Source organism: Engystomops pustulosus, chromosome 2 (assembly GCF_040894005.1).
Source record: "Engystomops pustulosus chromosome 2, aEngPut4.maternal, whole genome shotgun sequence".
NCBI classification, from domain to species: domain Eukaryota; kingdom Metazoa; phylum Chordata; class Amphibia; order Anura; family Leptodactylidae; genus Engystomops; species Engystomops pustulosus.
The window spans coordinates 101,442,002-101,462,729 of NC_092412.1; the positions used below are offsets into that span (position 1 = coordinate 101,442,002).

General features: G+C 39.4%; 1 protein-coding gene across 4 annotated transcripts in view; it reads right to left on the reverse strand.

Annotated features, from left to right (window-relative positions):
- Positions 1-628: 628 nt before the first annotated feature.
- The window catches only part of AFF3 (ALF transcription elongation factor 3), a 255,290-nt gene continuing 235,190 nt past the window's right edge, over positions 629-20,728 (reverse strand). For 3 of the 4 annotated variants that reach the window (XM_072135779.1, XM_072135780.1, XM_072135778.1), the window contains exons 12-19: positions 16,764-16,891; positions 13,679-13,742; positions 9,599-9,735; positions 9,253-9,324; positions 8,085-8,178; positions 7,578-7,627; positions 3,942-4,159; positions 629-3,258 (exon numbers count right to left, since the gene is read on the reverse strand). In XM_072135779.1, coding sequence (XP_071991880.1) covers positions 3,134-3,258; positions 3,942-4,159; positions 7,578-7,627; positions 8,085-8,178; positions 9,253-9,324; positions 9,599-9,735; positions 13,679-13,742; positions 16,764-16,891 — 888 coding nt within the window. In that variant the 3' untranslated portion in view covers positions 629-3,133. The remainder of the gene's footprint in view (positions 3,259-3,941; positions 4,160-7,577; positions 7,628-8,084; positions 8,179-9,252; positions 9,325-9,598; positions 9,736-13,678; positions 13,743-16,763; positions 16,892-20,728) is intronic. The other variant, XM_072135781.1, reaches the window with a different exon arrangement.

Sequence of the window (20,728 nt, forward strand, 5' to 3'; positions counted from 1 at the left end):
AGTACTATTACATCAGATGTCAGAAAAGTGTTAAAGCTTGGTATTCAAATAGCTATCACATTATACCCCATTACCTACATCTCACAATAAACAGAAAATAAATCTGGACAAACTACAAACAAAGCCATCCTAACCTTTAGAGTCATCTTGTTCCCAAATCTAGTTCTGCTAGCAAATTCAGATATTACAAAAACCTCTGTACCTCTAACAACCATTCTCATTGACCCCCATTTAAAGGGCACGTGTTTGCTAAAGAGCTGATAAATGTATGCTTCACTTAAGTAGTGAAATTAGTTATGAAAAGGGGGGGGGGGACGTATATACGGCCGACGTATAAACGGCCCATATACGTCCCCCATAGACGGCAATGGGCCCGCGGCGCCCTACGGGAGCGGTACGGTGCCGCACACGTGTCCTATTTTTTCAGGGCATACGGCGCTGTGTGCTATGTATCCCTATGGAGAGGGGCGGGGGTGAGCAGCGCTCCTCCTCTGCCGTGTGCCCGCCATGCCTAAGTGTCAATGAACCATTAGGATCTTCAATGTGGGTGCTGGAGCAGAAAAACCCTGTTAACAAAAGGGTTGAACTAACTGAAATCTATAAATATAAGAAAAAATGAATACAATAGACAGAAATGCAACTGTGATAATAGATTTGTATATATTTTTTTTAATTTTAACATCACATTTAAAAAAGTTTTGCAACAGATGAACATAAATGTTTCTTCTTTTTAAATATAAAAGTGCTATTTTTTATGATAATTAAGGCCCATTCTGATACAAAGTATTCTAGAAAGTGTGCTACAGAGGTTAACAATGTACAGAAATCAATCTTTTCATCAGCATTTTAGAGTATCATGTTATACACTGTACAATATATAGCCAACAGTAATAAATATTTTCTATTATATGTACGGCGAAACCTTATTTAAGATGACCACCCACAACTGCATTATATTTAGATGGGCGGTCGTCTAAAAGAAAAGATGTCCAATATTCATACTGTGTGGTGGTCTTTTGTAAAGGTTTTATTTGAACAACAAATGTGTTCTCTTGGATAAGTCTCTGTCCCCATTGGGGTTCACAATCTGCTGGATACCTAGCACTTATATGCTTTGCCTGATGTCATATGCCAACTAGTCTTAGTATGTTTACATGGAAATTATTGAATAATCAGATTAATTAGTCTTTTTGCCAGTGGAGGTGAGCAGCCTTAACAATTGAATACACTTGCAAAGAATCATGTTTTAGGCCTGAGTTAGGGTGGTTTCACATTGGTGTTTTTTTCAGTGATTTTTCACTGAACCCATTTTGGCTTATGGACACACACAGATCGGGTTTCTCATTCTAGCTTCAGTGATTTTTCAATGAAGCCTTACTGACCCAATCTTTTCAATGGGCTTTTTCACACTTCAGTTTTTTCAGTGAAATATCCCTGAAGCCAGGAAGAGAAAACTGATCTGTATGTGTTCATAAGCCAAAATGGGTTCAGGGAAAATCGCTGATGTTAAAAAAATGCAGAGGTAAAGCCACTCTTATAGCTAGACCTTTTGCACGTCTACTTAATGATTTTAACAATTAATAGGAACCTGTCACCAGGGACCTCATTTTTACTAAAGACAGGTTGCAGAAGTCCATCTCAACTGTATTGCAAATATGTCTTTCTGCATTTGCATTATTATATAATTGTGTGTTTTAACTAACCTGACTCCCTGACAAAATCCTCTTTTAAATCAAAAGCTTTGGTTTGGATGCATTTCAAAAAACAATACGTGACCTTTGTGTGCTGCTCACTCCTCAGCTCTCATCCCCCACCCTTGTGCTCCTTCACAGGAACAGAGCTCACACCGTGGTGAGCTTACATCAATGAGGGTAGGAGGAGCTGTAGAGGAGCACAAAGGTGGGGGCTGGGAGCTGAGGAATCATGTGTTGTTTTTTGAAATGCATCCAAACCAAAGCCAACCCCTGGGACTAAACAGAGGATTTCATCAAGAAGCCAGGTAAGTTTAAACCCACAATTATATTGTAATGCAAATGTTTAGAGAAGGCAGAAAGACATATTTGCAATGCAGGTGTAATGGGCTTCTGCAACCTGCCTTTAGTGAAAATGAGGTCCCTGGTGACAGGTTCCCTTTAAGCTACAGCGGTCTAGATAAATACATTTAGAGCTCCTGTATATGATCAAGATATATCCCTTCTAAAATTTGCATGAAAATCCATGACTTATCTGCATGTGCTACATATACATTTTTAGGGTCAGTTGAGCCAATAAATGATTTAAGGGTGCCTTCTGGCCTAAGGTGGTGTGAAAGCTGGCATCCCTTTCAATCAGCTGTTGTACGCTACAGCTAATCCCGGAAGGCAGCTTTGTAGTATATCAGCCGCCCAGCCATGAGCTGTGTCTGCAGTGAGGCTAGATAGGCGATAAAAGATAAACAGAACTTTCTGCTTCCAGATCCATCCATAATATTATAGCAGATGATTAGGAGGGCATGAGCATTGTTTACCTATGAATTCCCTCTGGCAAATTCCATACTGGCCAAGGGCTATTATATTTTTCAATAGGATTATACAGAAACTGTAAATGGCGTGTGTACACTACTGGTAGTCCAAGAAAGCAATGGCGAATAACAGTTTCTTGTTCATTCAATACTAAATTGCTCCTGCTACTAGGTGAATAGAAAAAGTACATATTTTGTAGAATACTACTGGTAAGTACTCAAGTGTGTTGATTTAACCTATTACAGTTCTTCTATGATGAAAAGTATGTATATATTTATATATGCACATATGTGTATATATTTATATACTTAATTTCTTAATGCTTATGATCGATTTACAGAATTAATTGGAAAGTAGTGCTGGAAGTGAAAGAGCCCACAGGGGTTTCTGAGTTCTTGATGAACTATCCATAGGTCACATGAAATAAAGCTGCAGTCAACCAGTAATGGAACTATCCGCTCAGCGTCTGTTCCAATGCCAGTGGCAGCCATGCGCAACTGATCGTTAGAGGTGTGCAATGTCATACCTCTGTAAATCTCTTATTATTATCAATAACCCACCCAAAAAACCCTTTACTCTTAATACCTGGAAAAGAAATGGTTCAATAAAAGCAGATGTATTGTAAAGATGCACTACGAAACAAGGCGTGAACTGTGTCGTATCCAGGAAAGTCCTTGTCGGGTGTACTGGACTAAGTGCTCCATTGAGCTATGAAGTGTTATTGGTCCCATTGATGAATCTAGCTCATTGAAGAACTCTGTGGTAACAAAGAGAAAATTGTTTCTGTTAATTACATTTCTTCAATATTCTTCAGTGCATGTTTAGGTTTTTAAAGGGGTTCTCCTACAAACTAAAGTTAGGCCCTATCCATGGGATAGGGCCTAACTTGATGATCAGTGGGGGTCTCAGTCTATGGAGCTGACGCAGATCGCCGAGCACGGCACTTAGCAATTTAGAGATTAATGGAGCAGAATGCTCATGCACGGCCATCGGCTCCATTAGTATAACGGTCCGACAGACCCCTCGTTTTCGCAATCTGTGGGGTCTCAGCACTGAGACCCCCACTAATCAGCAATTTAGGCACTATCCTGTGAGGGGTCAGTAGGGGTGTACACAGGAGTGCCAGTTAAATTGATTCACAGAATTGACAGAAAGCGTGAATGATGAGGTGGAAGATCAGAATATTAAAAAATTATAAAAACTATGTAAAATCAAGATTTTCTTTAGTATTAAATAAAACTTGATCAAATTAACATTTCAAATATTGAAAAAGCTTTTCAGCAAAAAGGCAGAGCTCTTTATTGTATTTTGAGATTACGTACTCTGTCAAGAGTTACACAGAAAGCTTTTATGTCCCAGAGGACCTCCCTGCCATAGCATGTACATGTCTGCTTGGGCCAGAGACTGACTATATATAACATAAGGGTTTGGGCAATGTACCTGTGTTTTCTTTGGCAAGATTATCAGCAATTTCCCAGTAGTCATAGCTGTGCAGGATACTATTAGTAATACTGACATGGTTGGCTGCCATTTGGTGAATGCGCTGGGGTATACTTATAATAGAAGAACTTAAACTGGTGGCCCCACAACTGGAGACACTTCCTTGAGAGCTCACAGGAGATGGTGTGGGGGACATTGGTGAGGAGGTTCCTGTTGTCCTATATGAGACATAAAATAATATAGTTACAATTAACATGTTTTGGCCAAAAATACTCTATTCTGCCATTTCTCTTTGCTTTGTCTTATTTCCCATGAAATGTCCCGCGCTCACATCAGTGCCCAGTAAGTTTCAGGAGTCACTGGGGCAGGATGGGAAAAGCGCATGGTTGCTCTCTCCTCAGTTTACCGGGTCCCCAACAGGCCCACTACATCAGACTATGACTAAGAATCATCCATATTCTAAACGTGTTAGTTCTCCATAGCGCAATGGCTATATTTTGAATTTTTTCTATTAAAGTGTGTTTTTAAATCTTTTTCACGCATAAGAACTTGGCCATTTGCTGCACTTCTATCCACTCTTCACTGCAATCTCCTGATTTTGACTCAGCTTGTCCGTGCATCAGGCAATTAGGACACAGGGTTGGGTGAGCTGAACACTGTCTTTTTTTCATTTTTTTCTACTATGCTGGAGATTTTCTAAAACAGAGTAGGAACTACAGGGCTTATCACCTGTCTGTGCAGGGGTAATTTTCGTTCAATATTTTTTGTTATTTCATCTTGACATCAGGCACATCTGCCTACACCTTGCCCCATGTAGGCACAGTGCTTGGGTCAGTGCTGCTTCTCCATCACATGCCAATTACAACATGCTTCACATAGCCTGTTTACATCTCAATTCTCTTCATTCCAAAACGCTCAGTCAAGAAATCCTCAAAGGCCACTTTCCTCATTTTTTTTGTAATGTGTATAAAGTGCAGCGGACAGGATACATCTATTAAACGTTCACCACTTTCTTGATGTGTAAAGTGAAGCCTCCTGTCTTTTACCTCATCAGCCAGACATTCCTCTCCTTAACATGGCCGCAAATATAGGGTCATGTGATCTCTAACTCTCCATGAACAATTGCCCTGCCTAAGATCCCATGACCCTCCATCTGTAGCCCTTTTATGGACAGGAATGTCTGGTTGATGAGGTAAAAGACAGGAGGATTCACTTTACGTATCAAAAAAACAGTGCTGAACCTTTAACCCCTTACCGTATTTGGACATTCCTGGGCTTACGGCTTAGTCCTCTTCATACACCCGTATCTAACCTTTTGATCGCCGCCAGGAAAGCTGCTGATGGCATTAACGAGTCGGCGGCACAGGAGATTTTAATTTTTGTAATTGTATGAAACATTAAAAAACCTATACAAATTTGGAATCTCCTTGATCGTACTGATGCAAAGAATAAAGTAGACATGTCATTTGGGGCAATCAATGAAAGCTGTAAAATCTAAGCCCACAAGAAAATGCCACAAATGCACATGTACATGGCATAGAATATTAAATACCGTCACTATGAATTGCAATTTGTTACGCAGAAAACAAGCCCACACATAGCTCTTTACATGGAAAAATAAAAAAAAGTTATAGATTTTTGAAGGCGGGGAGTGAAAAATGAAAACGCAAACGCACATCAACGTTACCACAACTGAAGAATGTGTCATGTTACACATTGGCAAATTTGTCGAAGTTAAATCACGGTAATCACTCCTTGTGTGTCCCCAGTCTTATGCCCCTTCCACACTTGCGTTGCAGATCACATCAGAGTTTGCGATCAGGGTTTGGTCAGTGAAAAACGCACATTTTGCATCAGAGTTCAATCAGTTTTCAGTCAGAGTTTGTTCAGTGTCTCAGTTTTTCATACGGGTTTTCAATGCAATTTCAATGCGTTTTTCATGCGCAGAAAATGCACGTGAAATGGACTCAGGACTGAGCTCTATCTTTTCTATGGCAATTGATGCGTGAAAAATGCATTGCACTTGCATTGCACTTGCGTTTTTGATGCGTTTTTGATGCATCTCCATAGACTTGTATGGTGCGTTTTTCACGCGCGTGACTTGCAAAAGTAGAGCATGTCGAGATTTAAACGCGCGTTTAAAAAAAACGTGTGTGTGTGCGTGAAAAAAAATGCAAGTCTGAAAAGACCCATTGATTACAATGGGTCAGAGTGCAATGCAAGTTCTGCGCGTCAAAAGCACGCGCAGAAAACACGCGTGAAAAACGTAAGTGTGAAAGGGGCCTAAGTGAAAGGGGAGTTTGTTCAGTGTCTCAGTTTTTCACGTGCGTTTTCAGTGCAATTTCAATGCGTTTTTCACGCGCAGATAATGCGCGTGAAATGGACTCAGGACTGAGCTCTATCTTTTCTATGGCAATTCATGTGTGAAAAACGCATTGCACTTGCATTGCACTTGCAAGTGTCTCAGAGTGCAATGCGTTTTTGATGCGTCTCCATAGACTTGTATGGTGCGTTTTTCACACGCGTGACTTGCAAAAGTAGAGCATGTCGAGGTTTTTAAAAAAAAAAGTCTGAAAAGACCCATTGATTACAATGGGTCAGAGTGCAATGCAAGTTCTGCACGTCAAAAGCACGCGCAGAAAACACGCGTGAAAAATGCAAGTGTGAAAGGGGCCTTAGTGTTGGGAAATTTTATTGCAGCCCCTTGAACTGTAAAAATCGAAATGCAGCCCTCATACTCAAAAAGGTTGTACTTAAAGGGGTTTAAAGGGGGTTTCCAGGAATAAGCATAATTCATATACAAATGGGTACTCAAAATATAAGCTAATATGTAATTAGTTATTTAACATTTTGCTCCCCTTAGCAGAAAAATGCTGGTGACATACACTGTAACAGAGAATTAATATGCTACTGGCCCTTTAATCAGTGTAGCAGACACAGGACAGAAGATGGCCACTGGTCACATGTCCAAGACAACATGTCCTGGGCAGGTCATGTGATCACCACAACATTTGGCTGCAGTCGGTTGGTTACAATGCATCCAGTATGGCCAGTGTTGTGGTGAGACGTCATCTCAGTGAGGTAATGTGCAGTGATGGCAGTTACACATTATTACTATGGTAACAGAGCAGGACAGACTGTTACATCATCACAGAGAGCAGAGCATAAGAGGGGGGAGGAGTTACTGAGAACTAAAGGATCATGGAACTTGTAGTTTCCAGAGCCGGCCATCTTGGTGATAACTCCACATACTTTAGAGAGGCCATAAACGTTTTAAATCATAAAATCAAACTATTTATGCTCTGTGATTAATGACATTGAGTTTTGTTATATTAATTTATTTATATCATCATGGGTTTTTGTGTCAGATGTTCGTATTCCTGGGAATACCCCTTTAATTATACAGAAAATCCCTTTATAATCATTAATTAACAATGTGCAATACTTTTCACAAGCACCACTCTTTAATGGCCTATATACTTTACTAAGTTTTTGTTTTATCAACTTTTACAAAGTCCATCATCAGGTGACATTTGTTAAAAACTGGCAAATGCAGAGAAGGAATGTTTTGGAAAAAAAAGTTATTTGTGTCAGTTCTATATAATGAAATGTGCCAAAAATTGTTTTATTTCTTACTTTCCACTGGCATTCCATGGTGATGGTACTCGTGGCCCTTTAGATGAATTCTGTAAAGGAAAAAGGTATACTATTAAGATATTTCATACAGTACTTTGCTATGGTAATTGGTAATACTGTAATGCTACTGTATTCAAGTAATTGGGGTTTCTACTGCCTCCGGCACTGCCTCCCTTGTAATGTTCTATGCCAGGCCTGGGAGTCTCAGAGGGATAGCAATGGATCACAACCCCCCAATGATGCCATGGGCAGCAACAATCCAAGCCAATATGGCTGCTATTCTCACAATCATGTGTTTTTTTTTTGTTACAGCAAATGTCTGACATGACTTGTGCCCTACACATTCGATTATGTGTACCATGTGAAACCCCACATGGGCATTACCAATTCTTGATTCCATTAAAAGATCTAATTGCCATTGGTATTATTTAATATGTGCCTTTGTGGGCTTGTTTGTTTTTTTTTGCAAAAATAGAAACCAATATGGAGTATTAGTCAGATTCCTACCTTGAAATAATCAATAAGAGCTTTAGAATACTTCACGGCATGATCTCTCTTAAGGCGAAACATTCTCCAGTACAGAAGAGCCAGACAACGATAACTATAAGTAGAGAAAATATAGAAAAATATACCATAAATATGCCATATATAAATTATATTTCATACACTCTGATCATTAAATTTAATGGCTATAAAATGGTTTATAACTCCTATGTTACTCCTATGTTACTAGTATAGTTATAGAAGACAGCTTGTACAGTATGATTTACCTTGCTTATAGGACTTAAAGACATTTTCAGAATATTGACATTTATGGCATCTCTGTAGAATATGTTATAAATGGCTATTAGGTGGGCATGCCACCCCCCAAACTGCAAACTGTCCCTCAATTTCATGTGTTGGGGGAAACAATGATCCGGTATTTGGGGTTTCATGTTGGAAGAATTATATTGCTGGGGTATAAGTGTTACTTGTTTTATTCCCACTGAAATTTTCTCTTTATGGGTCAGTGAAATCCATGTCCGTTGTACAGCATAACAAAAGTGAATGGAGTAAACGTCAAACATGCACTTCAGTACACCATTAGGGGGTGGCTAAGTGGGCACTTGCCCAGGCCCCCTATCTTAAAGGGACCCCTGCATGTGGACTTTTTTGAGGATGCTCTTTTAATACCCCTTGGTTGAATGCTTATGATCATCTATATCCTGTCTATACAGTACATCATCTATCTGTCTAGTTGTCTATTTCCTTATATATCTTCTATATGATCTATCCATCAATCAATCGATCTATATAGATATAAATACCCGAGAGATGCAGATGTATTGTGCTATATGAGAATATTGTTCCTGCTTCCTGCTCTATGACCACCTAATAGCCATTTGTGGTATACAGAGGCTATATCAACAGAGACCAAAAGCTAAACATATATAAGATTTTTATTATTTTTACACCACTTGGGGTCAATAGTGAAAAAATTATAAAAAAAAAAACAGGACAACCATTTTAATCCATTATGTTGGGATTTTTTTCTGTTTTTTTTTAGTAGAGTGTGCTCTTTACATTTAATAGGAACATCAAAAAAGGTCCATCATGCACTTTTACATATGTACAGTTCAGGGGTAAAACATAATTGATTGGAAATATAAAATGCAATGAATGTTAGGCAACAAACCATAGAGCTGTAATTTTCTTCTCCTGAGTAGATGCACTATGACTCAAATGTGACTTTAACCTCAAGGCGTATCTTTAAAAAAAAAAATATATATATATATATTTAAAATAGGAACAAACACCACACATGAAATATAAAATAGCTTTCCCTGGCCCATTATAAATTGTAATAGTGTTAACTAACAATAAAATACCACAAATGGACTTATAAATCGTATCAAAGAAAATGCTCTCACATGTCAGTCTCCTCTCCTGCCTCCCCAGCTAAACTTGTCTCTAATAAGGATTGAGTGTAGGACATTTAAGTCTATGGATCAAATGGTGCAAAGGAAAAAATAGGAGAATACCTTATAAGTTCTACTGTCTCCGAGTACATTGTATATGGGGACTTGGACTCTATTGGACCATGTTCCATTGCATTTCCGCATTCAATAAATGCCAGGGCTGCTTCTGTGTAGTTCAGCACTTTGTCAAATTTGTCCACCTTGTAAAAAAAACAACTATTAAAAAGTAAAATTGGAAGCTGAAATATTACATAGACTAGAAAGTTAAATATGTGTGAAGCTGAGATTCTATATTCAATCTAGTATTTTTTCAATTTTTATAATGGATAGTATTTTGCATTTCCTAGTGTGGATCATCTTTGCATAAATAGTGTATTGAGTAGTGAAAGAAATCTTTCCCAAGACCATCTCACTAAGTAGAATACCCCTTTACCTAGATCACTGTACATGATGATGAAAGTTTTGGATGTTCATAACTTATCAAACTCCTTGTAAACTATGTGGTAAATGTATTGCATGTTATCTTCTGCAGGTTTTCTAGCAGGAAATCTGGAAATTCACACCTGGTATATCTTGCTGCTATGTTGTAAACAATTATTCATCCACTAGATGGTGACATATTTCTATAAATGCAACAACATTCTGCATTACTATTACATTCCTATCTCATAGTGATCACTGCAATTCAAGTGAGGTAAAGCAAATGACATGCAGTAATGTTAGTGCTTATTTCCCTCCATATTTATAAAGTCCAATGGTATTTGCAATGTTTGCATTATATTCAACATGCACACAGTTTACATTAACACAAATGTCTGAAAACAAATTAGATTGTGTAGTTTGATAAATGTCTGGTGTAACATAATGCAAGGTCCCCTTAGAATGGAACTGTGTGCTAACATGGCATTTAGGCACTTTAAGCCTCCACAATAAAACGTTATACATAAAAAAAATTGATGTTAAGGACACAGGGTTTTTTTTGCTCATTTCTCACTCTCCACCTTCAAAAATCCATAACTTTTGCATTTTTACGTGTACAGAGCTCTGTGAGGGCTTATTTTGTGCGTAACAAATTTTACTTTCCCGTGATGTTATTTATTATAACATGCCGTGTACTGGGAAGCAGGAAAAAAATTCCAAATGTGGAAAAAAAAATTTTAAAACGCATGTGCGTCACGTTCTTGTGGGCGCAGTTATTACGACTTTCACTCTGTGCTCCAAATAACAATTCTTTGGTTCGGTACGATCACAGCGATACCAAATTTATATAGGTTTTATTGCTTTTAATATATTTTCAAAAATGAAACAAATGTGTACGAAAAAGGAAAAAAAAATTGCCATCTTCTGAGGCTAATAACTTTTTCATACTTTCGTGCACGGAGCTGTGTGATGTGTCATTTTTTGCAAAATGAGCTGACTTTTTAATTGCTACCATTTTGAGGACTGTGCGACATTTTGATCATTTTTATGTCATGTAAAAAGGTGTAAAAGTCACATTTCGGACATTTGGGCACCATTTACTGTTTTGGAGGTCACTGCCGGTTATAACCGTTTTTATATTTTGATAGATCGGGCATTTTGGGATGTGGCAATACCTAAGTGTTTGACATTTTTACTGTTTATAATGTTTTATATCAGTTCTAGGGAAAAGGGGGGCGATTAGAATTTTTAATATTTTATAAGTTTTTTACATTTTTTAATTTTTTTTTTTTTTTTTTCACAATTTCTTAGACCCTCTAGGGTACATTAACCCTAGATAGTCAGAGCGTTCCTACCATGGAGTTTTTGCATGTGATTCATTGTAACGAATCTCCTGAAACCATGCAGCCTCAGGTCTGATGAAGACCCGAAGCAGTCATGGCAACCTATTGCCGCCCCACGATGACGTTCGGGGGAGCGACAATCGGAGGAAACATGACCGCGCCCATGCGCCACCACGTTTTAAGTGCCACCTTCATAAGTGCCCTCTGCATACACCCTTCATAGCTCTGCGGCCGATATATCCGTCGCAGAGCGTGAAGGGGTTAAAAAAATCTACCATCAAAATCAATCATGATGAACCAGGGGCACTTACTCATAGATCCAGGCACATGGACTGTAGTAATGTTCCTATATTTGTTATCCATGACCTCTTTCCTTCTAAAATTAAATTAAAATTATGCTAATGATGGGCTATGAGTCTGGGTGGGTTATCAGAGCTCCTCTGCACTGCAGTTTCACAGGCTGTTACATTCTGAAAGAGCACTTCCCTCTCACTGTGTGCTCACTGCTGCCAAGCTTATAGGAAGTGCAGGAGGGTAGGGTGAGGCTGAGACACGCTGCTGCAGTGTAACAACAGCCTGCGAATCCAGAGCATAGAAGGCATCTGCAACACACTCATAGCCCTTCTGGCTCATTACAATAATTGTAACATTTTATTTTAGAAGAAAGGAGACCATGAGTCACAACTGTGGAGAAGAGGCTGGCCTATCCCTTTCTGGCTTTATTTATGGACTAATACATAATCATAAGCTACTGTGTCTTTAGCAACTTCCACTAAGCCATTGGCTTGTGATGAAGTACCTGGTCTATGAGACACTATACAAGCTAGGAGGGGGCATCCCAAAATGACACTTCTCCTTTGTTGAGACTATTTACTGATCATTCATTTGCATACAGCGAAGTTTGTTTTATGTGTAATGCAGAATAAAGGGGGACATCATTGCAATTCTGTCACTTTCTTGGATGACATAACTTTGTGGGCATAAAGGGGTATTCCCACCAAGACAAATTTATACTAAGGATAACAAAATAACACATTCTTTGATTCAATGTTATTGACAAAAATGCAGCATTTCACAGATATAATTCCAAACTGTCTCTATCAGTCCTGTTGTACACAATTTCATTTGCACTTGGTTTCCGACCCTTTATCTTCTGACTTAGGGTTGGGGAAGCCATATTGTTCTCCTGTTTGAAACTGCACTTAACTGTTTTCTGTCTCTAGCCCCCACATTTGCATTCCAAGATGAGCACACACACACTGACTTCCTGCAGGCAAACACATCACATCTTGATGAAAGAAAAGCTACAAGCAGATAAGTTCTGCAGGGGAGGGAGGCACTAGAGCAAATATGGTGTACGAGGTGTAAGAGCAAATATATAGCATTGCGACAGTGTGTCATTGCGTGTAATATGCATATTTTTATTTTTTATTGCATATTTTTAATTTTTATATATCCTTTACTTTTTTAATTTAATGTAATCATATCTTTCAACAAATACCTTTTACGTGTTTTCCCATTTTTATAGGCCTTAGGACATCTGATCACTCACACAATATCCTGCAATACTTTTGTCAGGATATCATAGGCGATACAGGAAAGGCAACCAGCTGTCACAGTAACAGTTCTCTGCCCCCTGTTATTGCCTGGGTGCATCTAATGAGTTAACAGACACCTGCAGGACCCTAATAAGATGTTGTGTTGTTGGAAAGGAGTTCATAGTCGCCGTGCAAAGAATTTAAGCTTCTCACATTTACTTACAGCAGTTGATCAGTATGTGTACCACAATATTGATGACCAATCCTACATGTAAATCATTTTAAATGCAGCACACAAATAATTATTTTTTTAAATAATTTTTTTTGCCCATAGAAAAACATCTACTGTTTGGTATTAAAGAAGTTTTTAATGTAGCCTTAGAAACGATTCTGCATGCATTAGGCTGCTCCTATATTGTGCAGCATCACCCTGTTAAACTGGCCAGCCATCATTGGGCTTCTTGGAGGACATAATTTGCAGGTTTGGTCTTGGTGACAACATAGACCAATTCTAAACCCAATAAGAATGACCTTGAGTTTGACGTCTGCTAAATATCACTATCTATGACTATATTCTGAAGAGCTCCTTGTGCCTGTATTTAAAATAAGTACAGCTTCTAACACATGCTTACCCAGAGATTGTATAATCACTTATTTCCAAAGTAATTGTTTGACAAAAACACTCAGCGATACAAGCATTCCATAATTTAACAAAGCCAGTCATGCTTGTAATGGGTTTTATAATTATGTTTGGTGTTTTGTGCTGATGATAACTTCATGCCCATAAAATGCCAGGACAAAATTAATTTTGCATACTGTATCTGGGAGGAAAGTGTACTTACCATGGCATCTGCTTCATGCTTCATTCGTTTAGCTTCCTGCATAAAGTAATCTGCATTGTGAGGTCTATGAAACAAGAATGAGAATATTCAGAAGTGTTCTAATATGGTGTTTTGCCCTGCTCATAACCTTCTGTAAAATGTGATTCATATCATATTCACCACACAGATGGATTAGGTTATTTATGCCCCTGCCATAGCTAAAGGGCTGATCATTCAGAGTTTATAATCTGATACCTTCATTCATCATCTCCTGAATGACATCTAAAAGTTAAGCTAAAATGAATGCCATATATCAGTGATGGCGAACCTATGGCACTGTTTTATGTTTAATGAAAATGTTTTTTATTTTTCATATACTTGTTGAATGCTGAGGATACCATAAATACGTTTGGTGGAGAGGAGTGGACTTTGATCAGCTTCAGCCATAGTCAAAGGTCTGCAAGATCTACTCCGATGTTTGCCATTTCACAAAAAGGATTTACAATATTATATACCAGTGGTGGCGGACCTATGGCACGGGTGCCAGAGGTAGTACTCAGAGCCCTTTCTGTGGGCACTCAGGCCATCAGCCTAGGACAGAGTTCACCAAACAGGACCAAATCCATTAAATCTTCCTGCAGTCCTAGGCAACTTATGAGATGCTGCGCTCCGCACTATTTTACAGCAACACTTCATTGACTGTTTGGAACTGCTTAAAAAGTGAGAAGGTGTTAAAAGAAGGGCATTATCTTTGTGGTCCTCCTGCTGGACCCACCATTCTTCCTAAACAGAGACCTTGGAGAGAAGCTACAATGATAGTCTGAATTTGCCCACCTTCTTTCAACTGTATTGGTGGCCTCAGGTGGCCGATACGATTGGAAGAACAGGTAACAATAAGTTACTGCTCAATATGGCACATTGGCACATCAGGGTAAATAAGTGGGTTTTGGTTGTAGTTGGGGCACTCTGTCTCTAAAAGGTCCGCCATCACTGCCATATATGATTCCCTTATTGCTGGATTTATTTGTAGTATCTTTGTATATGATTACAAAAAGACAGTTGTGGATTATTAAGTAGGTGACTATAAAAATAAGTTTTTTCATATTCTTCACTTTAATTGTTTACTTAGACGTTATTTCTTTTCAAGAGTGACTGCCGTTTCAAAAAGTTTATCTACCATATATACTCGAGTATAAGCCGAGTTTTTCGGCATTGCCGAAGCAGCGCAGGAGTGATTAGAAGCTGCTGAAGGGAGTACAGGTAGGTGAGTATTCCCTTTTTTTTGCTGTCACTGCCTATCTACTGGGGGCAAATATGTGCTGGCACTACCTATCTACTGGGAGGCATTTGCTGAGGCTACTTATCTACTGGGGCTACCTGTCTACTGGTAGATATCTTCGTTGAGGAAACGACGGTGAAACGTACATCGGGGTGCTGTGGTGATAGTCTGGGGCCTGATTACTGCTTGTGAGGTACTTGGTAGCGTGCAACACCCAGTTGGGTAAAATTAGCACTTGTACTTATTGCACAGCCCTATCTTGCATTTACTTGGATGTTTACAGTGATGATACATGTATATTATGGATTAACCACCACCATTTTTGTTTGTTTTTGTGGATTTTAATGTGCGTTTTAATGTTTTTTGATTGCCTTTGTGTGTACAAATAAAGATTTGCAATATTTTGATACTGGTTATATGATTTATGCGTTATACTGTTTTGGTCCTGTATACTATTGTTGGTAATCATAATTATCTGCTGTGGCTACCCCTATCTGCTGGGGGCATGTGCTATGACTACCTATCTACCTTGGGCATGTGCTGTGTCTACCTATCTACTGGGGGTCATGTGCTGTGGCTACCTATCTAATGGGGGGGTCATGTGGTGTGGCTACCTATCTACTGGGGGGGGTCATGTGCTGTGGCTGCCTATCTACTGGGGGGTCATGTGGTGTGGCTACCTATCTACTGGGGGGTCATGTGGTGTGGCTACCTATCTACTGAGGGCATGTCCCTGGGTTTCCTTTCTACTAGGGGCATGTGCTGGGGCTATATATCTACTGGGGGGCATGTGCTGTGGCTACCTATTTACTGGGGGCCATGTACTGGGACTACCTATCTACTGGGTGCCATGTGATGTGGCTACCTATTTACCGGAGGCCATGTGATGTGGCTACCAATCTACTGGGGGCATCTACTGGGGCTATCTATCTACTGAGGGGCATGTGCTGTGGCAACCTAGTTACTGTGGGCCATGTGATGTGGCTACCTATCTACTGGAGGCATGTGATTTTGCTACCTAGTTACTGGGGGCCATGTGATGTGGCTACCTATCTACTGGGGGCACGTACTAGGGCTACATATCTACTAGGAGGCATGTGCTGTAACTATTTACTAGGGGCATGTGTTGGGGTTACATATCTACAGGGGGCATGCACCACAGCACATACCCACCAGTAGATAGCTAGCCCCAGTACATGCCCCCAGTAGATATGTAGCCCCAGCACATGCCCCCTATTTACTGGGGGCCATGTACTGGGGCTACCTATCTACTGGGGGCATGTGCTATGGCTACCTAGTTACTGGGGGCCATGTGATGTGGCTACCTATCTACTGAGGGCACGTGCTGGGGCTACATATCTACTGGGGGCATGTGCTATGGTTACCTATTTACTGCTGGCCATGTACTGGAGCTACCTATCTATTGGGGGCATGTACTGGGGATACCTATCTACTGGTGGGCATGTGTTGTGGTTACCTATTTACTGGGGGCCATGTACTGGGGCTACCTATCTACTGGGGACATGTGCTGTGGCTACATATCTACTGGGGGGCATGTACTGGGGCTACCTATCTACTGGGGGGCCATGTGCTGTGGCTACCTATCTACTGGGAGGCACGTGCATATTGTATGGCTCTCACAGAATTACATTTTAAAATATGTGGTGTTCAAGGCTTTCTCAGCCAAAGAGGTTCCCGACCCCTGCTCTAAGGAATAGGTGGAAACAAATTTCTCAAATTTTGTGACTACAGTATAATATCCAATAAGCTCTTTTTGCAGCAAACTATAATTAACAAAAAACACAGAATTATATTGTATTGCTATACCTTGTGCTATCAAGTAACTGCTTAGTTATCTTCGTATCTGTATGTCCATTTAGTGCAGATGACCAGATGTGTGACTTCAATTCATTTTTAATACATACAGAGCTGGTACTGTTTGATGGTTGCATCTTCTAAAAAAGGTAAACATCATATCTTTTAGAGGGGCAAAGAAGAAAATGCTTGTAAATGGTAGCTTAGTTTCAAATATACATTTTTCATCTTTGATGTTATTAAATATGAACATCTGAGGCCCAGTTTATATCTTGAGTTCTACCATGAGTTATTGAACACACAGGACAGGTACAAATCTTTGTATTATAACTTACCTCTGTATACTAGAAAGACCCGCACCTGTTCTGTGTGTTCAACCACACTTCATTGTGGCTCACACTAACCGATGCAAATAACTGAAGACCGTACACCTCATAGATGTGAACTGGGCCTTTCAGCCTTTTATTCATTGACAGGAAGTTTATCTCGGACATAAAACTAAATGCTGCCCCTCCCTTTTATAGCCAGGGGTAGTCTCAGCACTCACACAGTTCTAAGATACCTATTTATATACTGTATATGATATAATGTATTGTGTCTCTGACAGGAATTGAAATCATGACCCTTATTATCAGAGGAAGCAATATATTATGTTGAGACACCAGCTCACCTGTTATTAGTGCCTGGTCAATAGAAACAGCACTGTGCGATAGTCAGATCCCATGAACCAAGCACAGAACAATGAACAGTAGTAAAATATAATGCAAGGAGTCTGGGGCATATTAAATGGCTCTTATGCACAAGTGTATTGAGAGAAGGAACAGATGCAAAAGGATTTCAGGGGTGAAGGTCCTTCTCAGTGTTTGGTGATTGGTTTGGATGGCCATGGGTCCCCTAGAAGGCTTGGCCCCCAGGCTACCGCCCAAACCGCCAATATTATAATCCACTACTGCAAGAAGTGCTGGCCGAACTGCAGCACAGTGCCCCCACTGTATTTGCATATTAAGTATATTGTGGATGACTTATAACCAGGATATGAAATCTAGATATTTTTGCCACTTTTTGTGTCATTTTCCAGATTTATGTGTAAACTAACACCAGCTTTTATTCCACTAAACTAATGGCAGTCTCGGATAGGGAATGAAATATCTTTTTTGCCTTCCCTCATTTATGTTAAAACTGTCTGTATCTCAGGTAATGTAGCCTACAGAACTTTCATCTAACATTCTCATCTTTGACTTCAATGAACCATATGGTTCTAGCTGTCTAGCTGCTTTAAAGCTGCTTTAGAGCAAAAGTGACTCTTCTCAGTACTTTTCCATAAGACTTTGGAGCAATTTTTTATAGGTAAATGGATGAGTTTTAACATAAAAGAGGAAATGCTAGATAGAATATTTAAAACCCTACTTGAGGGGGTTATGACATTATATATTGTCTGTATAAAATAAACATTTGTCCCTATTAATTTAAATAAAACATTGAGGCTGTTATTACTTCATCCCTCCTGTTGGATTTTATCCACGTTTCAAAAGTGAGACAAATTGCAATTTCTAAGACAAAAACACCATGGGCACATTTACTAAGAACAGTGCAAACTGTACTATATCTATCTTGCCTGTGTATGTATACAGGCAGTCCCCGGGTTACATACAAGATAGGGTCTGTAGGTTTGTTCTTAAGTTGAATTTGTATGTAAGTCGGAACTGTATACATTATATTTGTAAACCCAGCCAAAATTCTTTTAATCTCTGTGACAATTGTATTTTAAAAATGTTGGGTTGTCATAAGAACCAGAATTAACACTAAAGCTTCATTGCAGACACCTGTGATAACTGTTATAGATGTTTATTGTAGCCTATGGCTAAAGTACAGTAAATCACCAACATCCAGAGGTCCGTTTGTAACTAGGGGTCGTCTGTAAGTCGGGTGTTCTTAAGTAGGGGACCGCCTGTAGTGCAGAGTGCGCCAGATTCAGGATTTTTGGCGCACGTTCAGCATTTATCTGGGGCCCTCTGTACTGCTCCGGCCAAGTTCACCACTTATTTTTTTGGTGCACCTTTAACGCGTTGCGTCCAACACAATTTTATCAAACTTTGCATGATAAATGTGCTGCACTGTCCGACTGAGCACCTTAACGCCCCCTTCAGTGCAGAAGTTTGTGTCGAACACCAAAAAGGCCCCATATGTAGTCTATACCGCCCTCCAAAATCCAAAGACCAAAAAACAAAAGAGCTTGTAGGTATAAAAAATGATTTACACTTTATTCAAAATAACACAGACAAAGTATATACACCACTTTCAGGAGAGATTACTGAAAGTCGGAAATATTAAGGAGAACAGGCAATGTCCCAGATGGAAGTGGGACAGACACAGAGAACCTATGGCCCCCCTATCCTGGTTCTGCCTCGTAAATTGTGCCAAAAAGAAATATTTCCAAAGATGTATTATGTCCAAAAGTAGGACTGATATAGGAAGGCAGTGGACCTTTGTAGTGACAATACAATCCCTCCTGAAAGTGGTGTATATACTTTGTCTGTGTTATTTTGAATAAAGTGTAAATCATTTTTTATACCTACAAGCTCTTTTGTTTTTTGGTCTTCAGAAGTTTGTATCGCATGAAGAATAGTGCAGGCGTGACAAAAATGGGTCACGTGTGACACAAATGTGGCTCAGACACTTCTTAAATACCTGTGCAAGCAGTTTCCACTAGAAAGAAAGTGCAAAGTCTGACAGAAAACTGGCGCACATCCCATAGTAAATGTGCCCTAATGTGCCGTATTTTATGACTTTTCACAAAATGAGAGCAAATTAAATAATATACCATTAAAATTTGACGTTCAAAGCATTTTCAAAATTGAATTCTAGTTATACTTTACAGATTTCTGAAAAATTACATTTTGTACAACAAAGAACTAGAAGGATTTAAATGATTTACACCTCTAAGGTAGGCTATGAGGACCAGGTACTGACACATATGAAGAAAACTTGTGTTTCTATGCATATTGCCAATCCTTCAATTTAATAAAAGCAAAACTAAAAAGTATTGCCTCTTAACCCTTTAAGTAACGGGGAACCAGGTTTTTGTGTTTCTTTTTTTATTCCCCACCTACTACAATAGTCTTATCCTTTTTGATTTTTCTGTTTACAAAGCTATATGATGGCTGTGAGAGAAATTGTACTTTCTGCTGGCACCATTTATTATTCTGGACTTTTTTTTACTTATTACTTATGGACTTTATTTTTACGGCTTTCACTTTAAGGTCCAGATGACACATCCACTTTATTATATAGTTTGGTAATGTCTTATTACCTTTAGGAAATGCATGTAATCGGTATCGAGAACCTGGTGTTTTGCATTGTTTACATGCAAAACAACAGACGCTTGTTACCAATCGCATGCAATCCAGACAGAACGTGTGAACGTTGCCTCAGAACCCTCTGAAAGGGATCAGGTTTAAGGCTTCTTTGCCTGAAAACCACTTAATGGGCTGCTTTCATTGACAATTGCCTTTCAAGATCAGTTCTCAGCCTATATTAGGTTCAACCAAGGCACCTAACAGCTTTATTGTCCTGATTGGTACCAACACCAGTCACACCAATTAGCAGCAGTTGTCTGCTATAGAATAAAGCTGACACCCTCTATCTTGCGGGCCCAGCCCTTGAGCCCTCTCCATAAAACCCTTGATGACCAGTCAATGTAATTTTATTCTGACCAGTCATGAAGGGGTTAATCTATCAAAAGTTACTGTCCCTGCGTACTCGCTGCTGCCGGCGACTTTTCACATGTGAAATAGCCCAGAATAAACACTACACCGCACTCTGCCCGAAACATCAAGAGGCTGAAGCCTCTTATTGTATTGCGCTGCGAAAATGCAGCGGCGGGGCTATCGTGCGGTATGATAAATATCCCCCATCATGTTTATAGTTATGTTGTACACTTAATACTATGTATATAGGTTGCTCTTCACTGCTTTGCT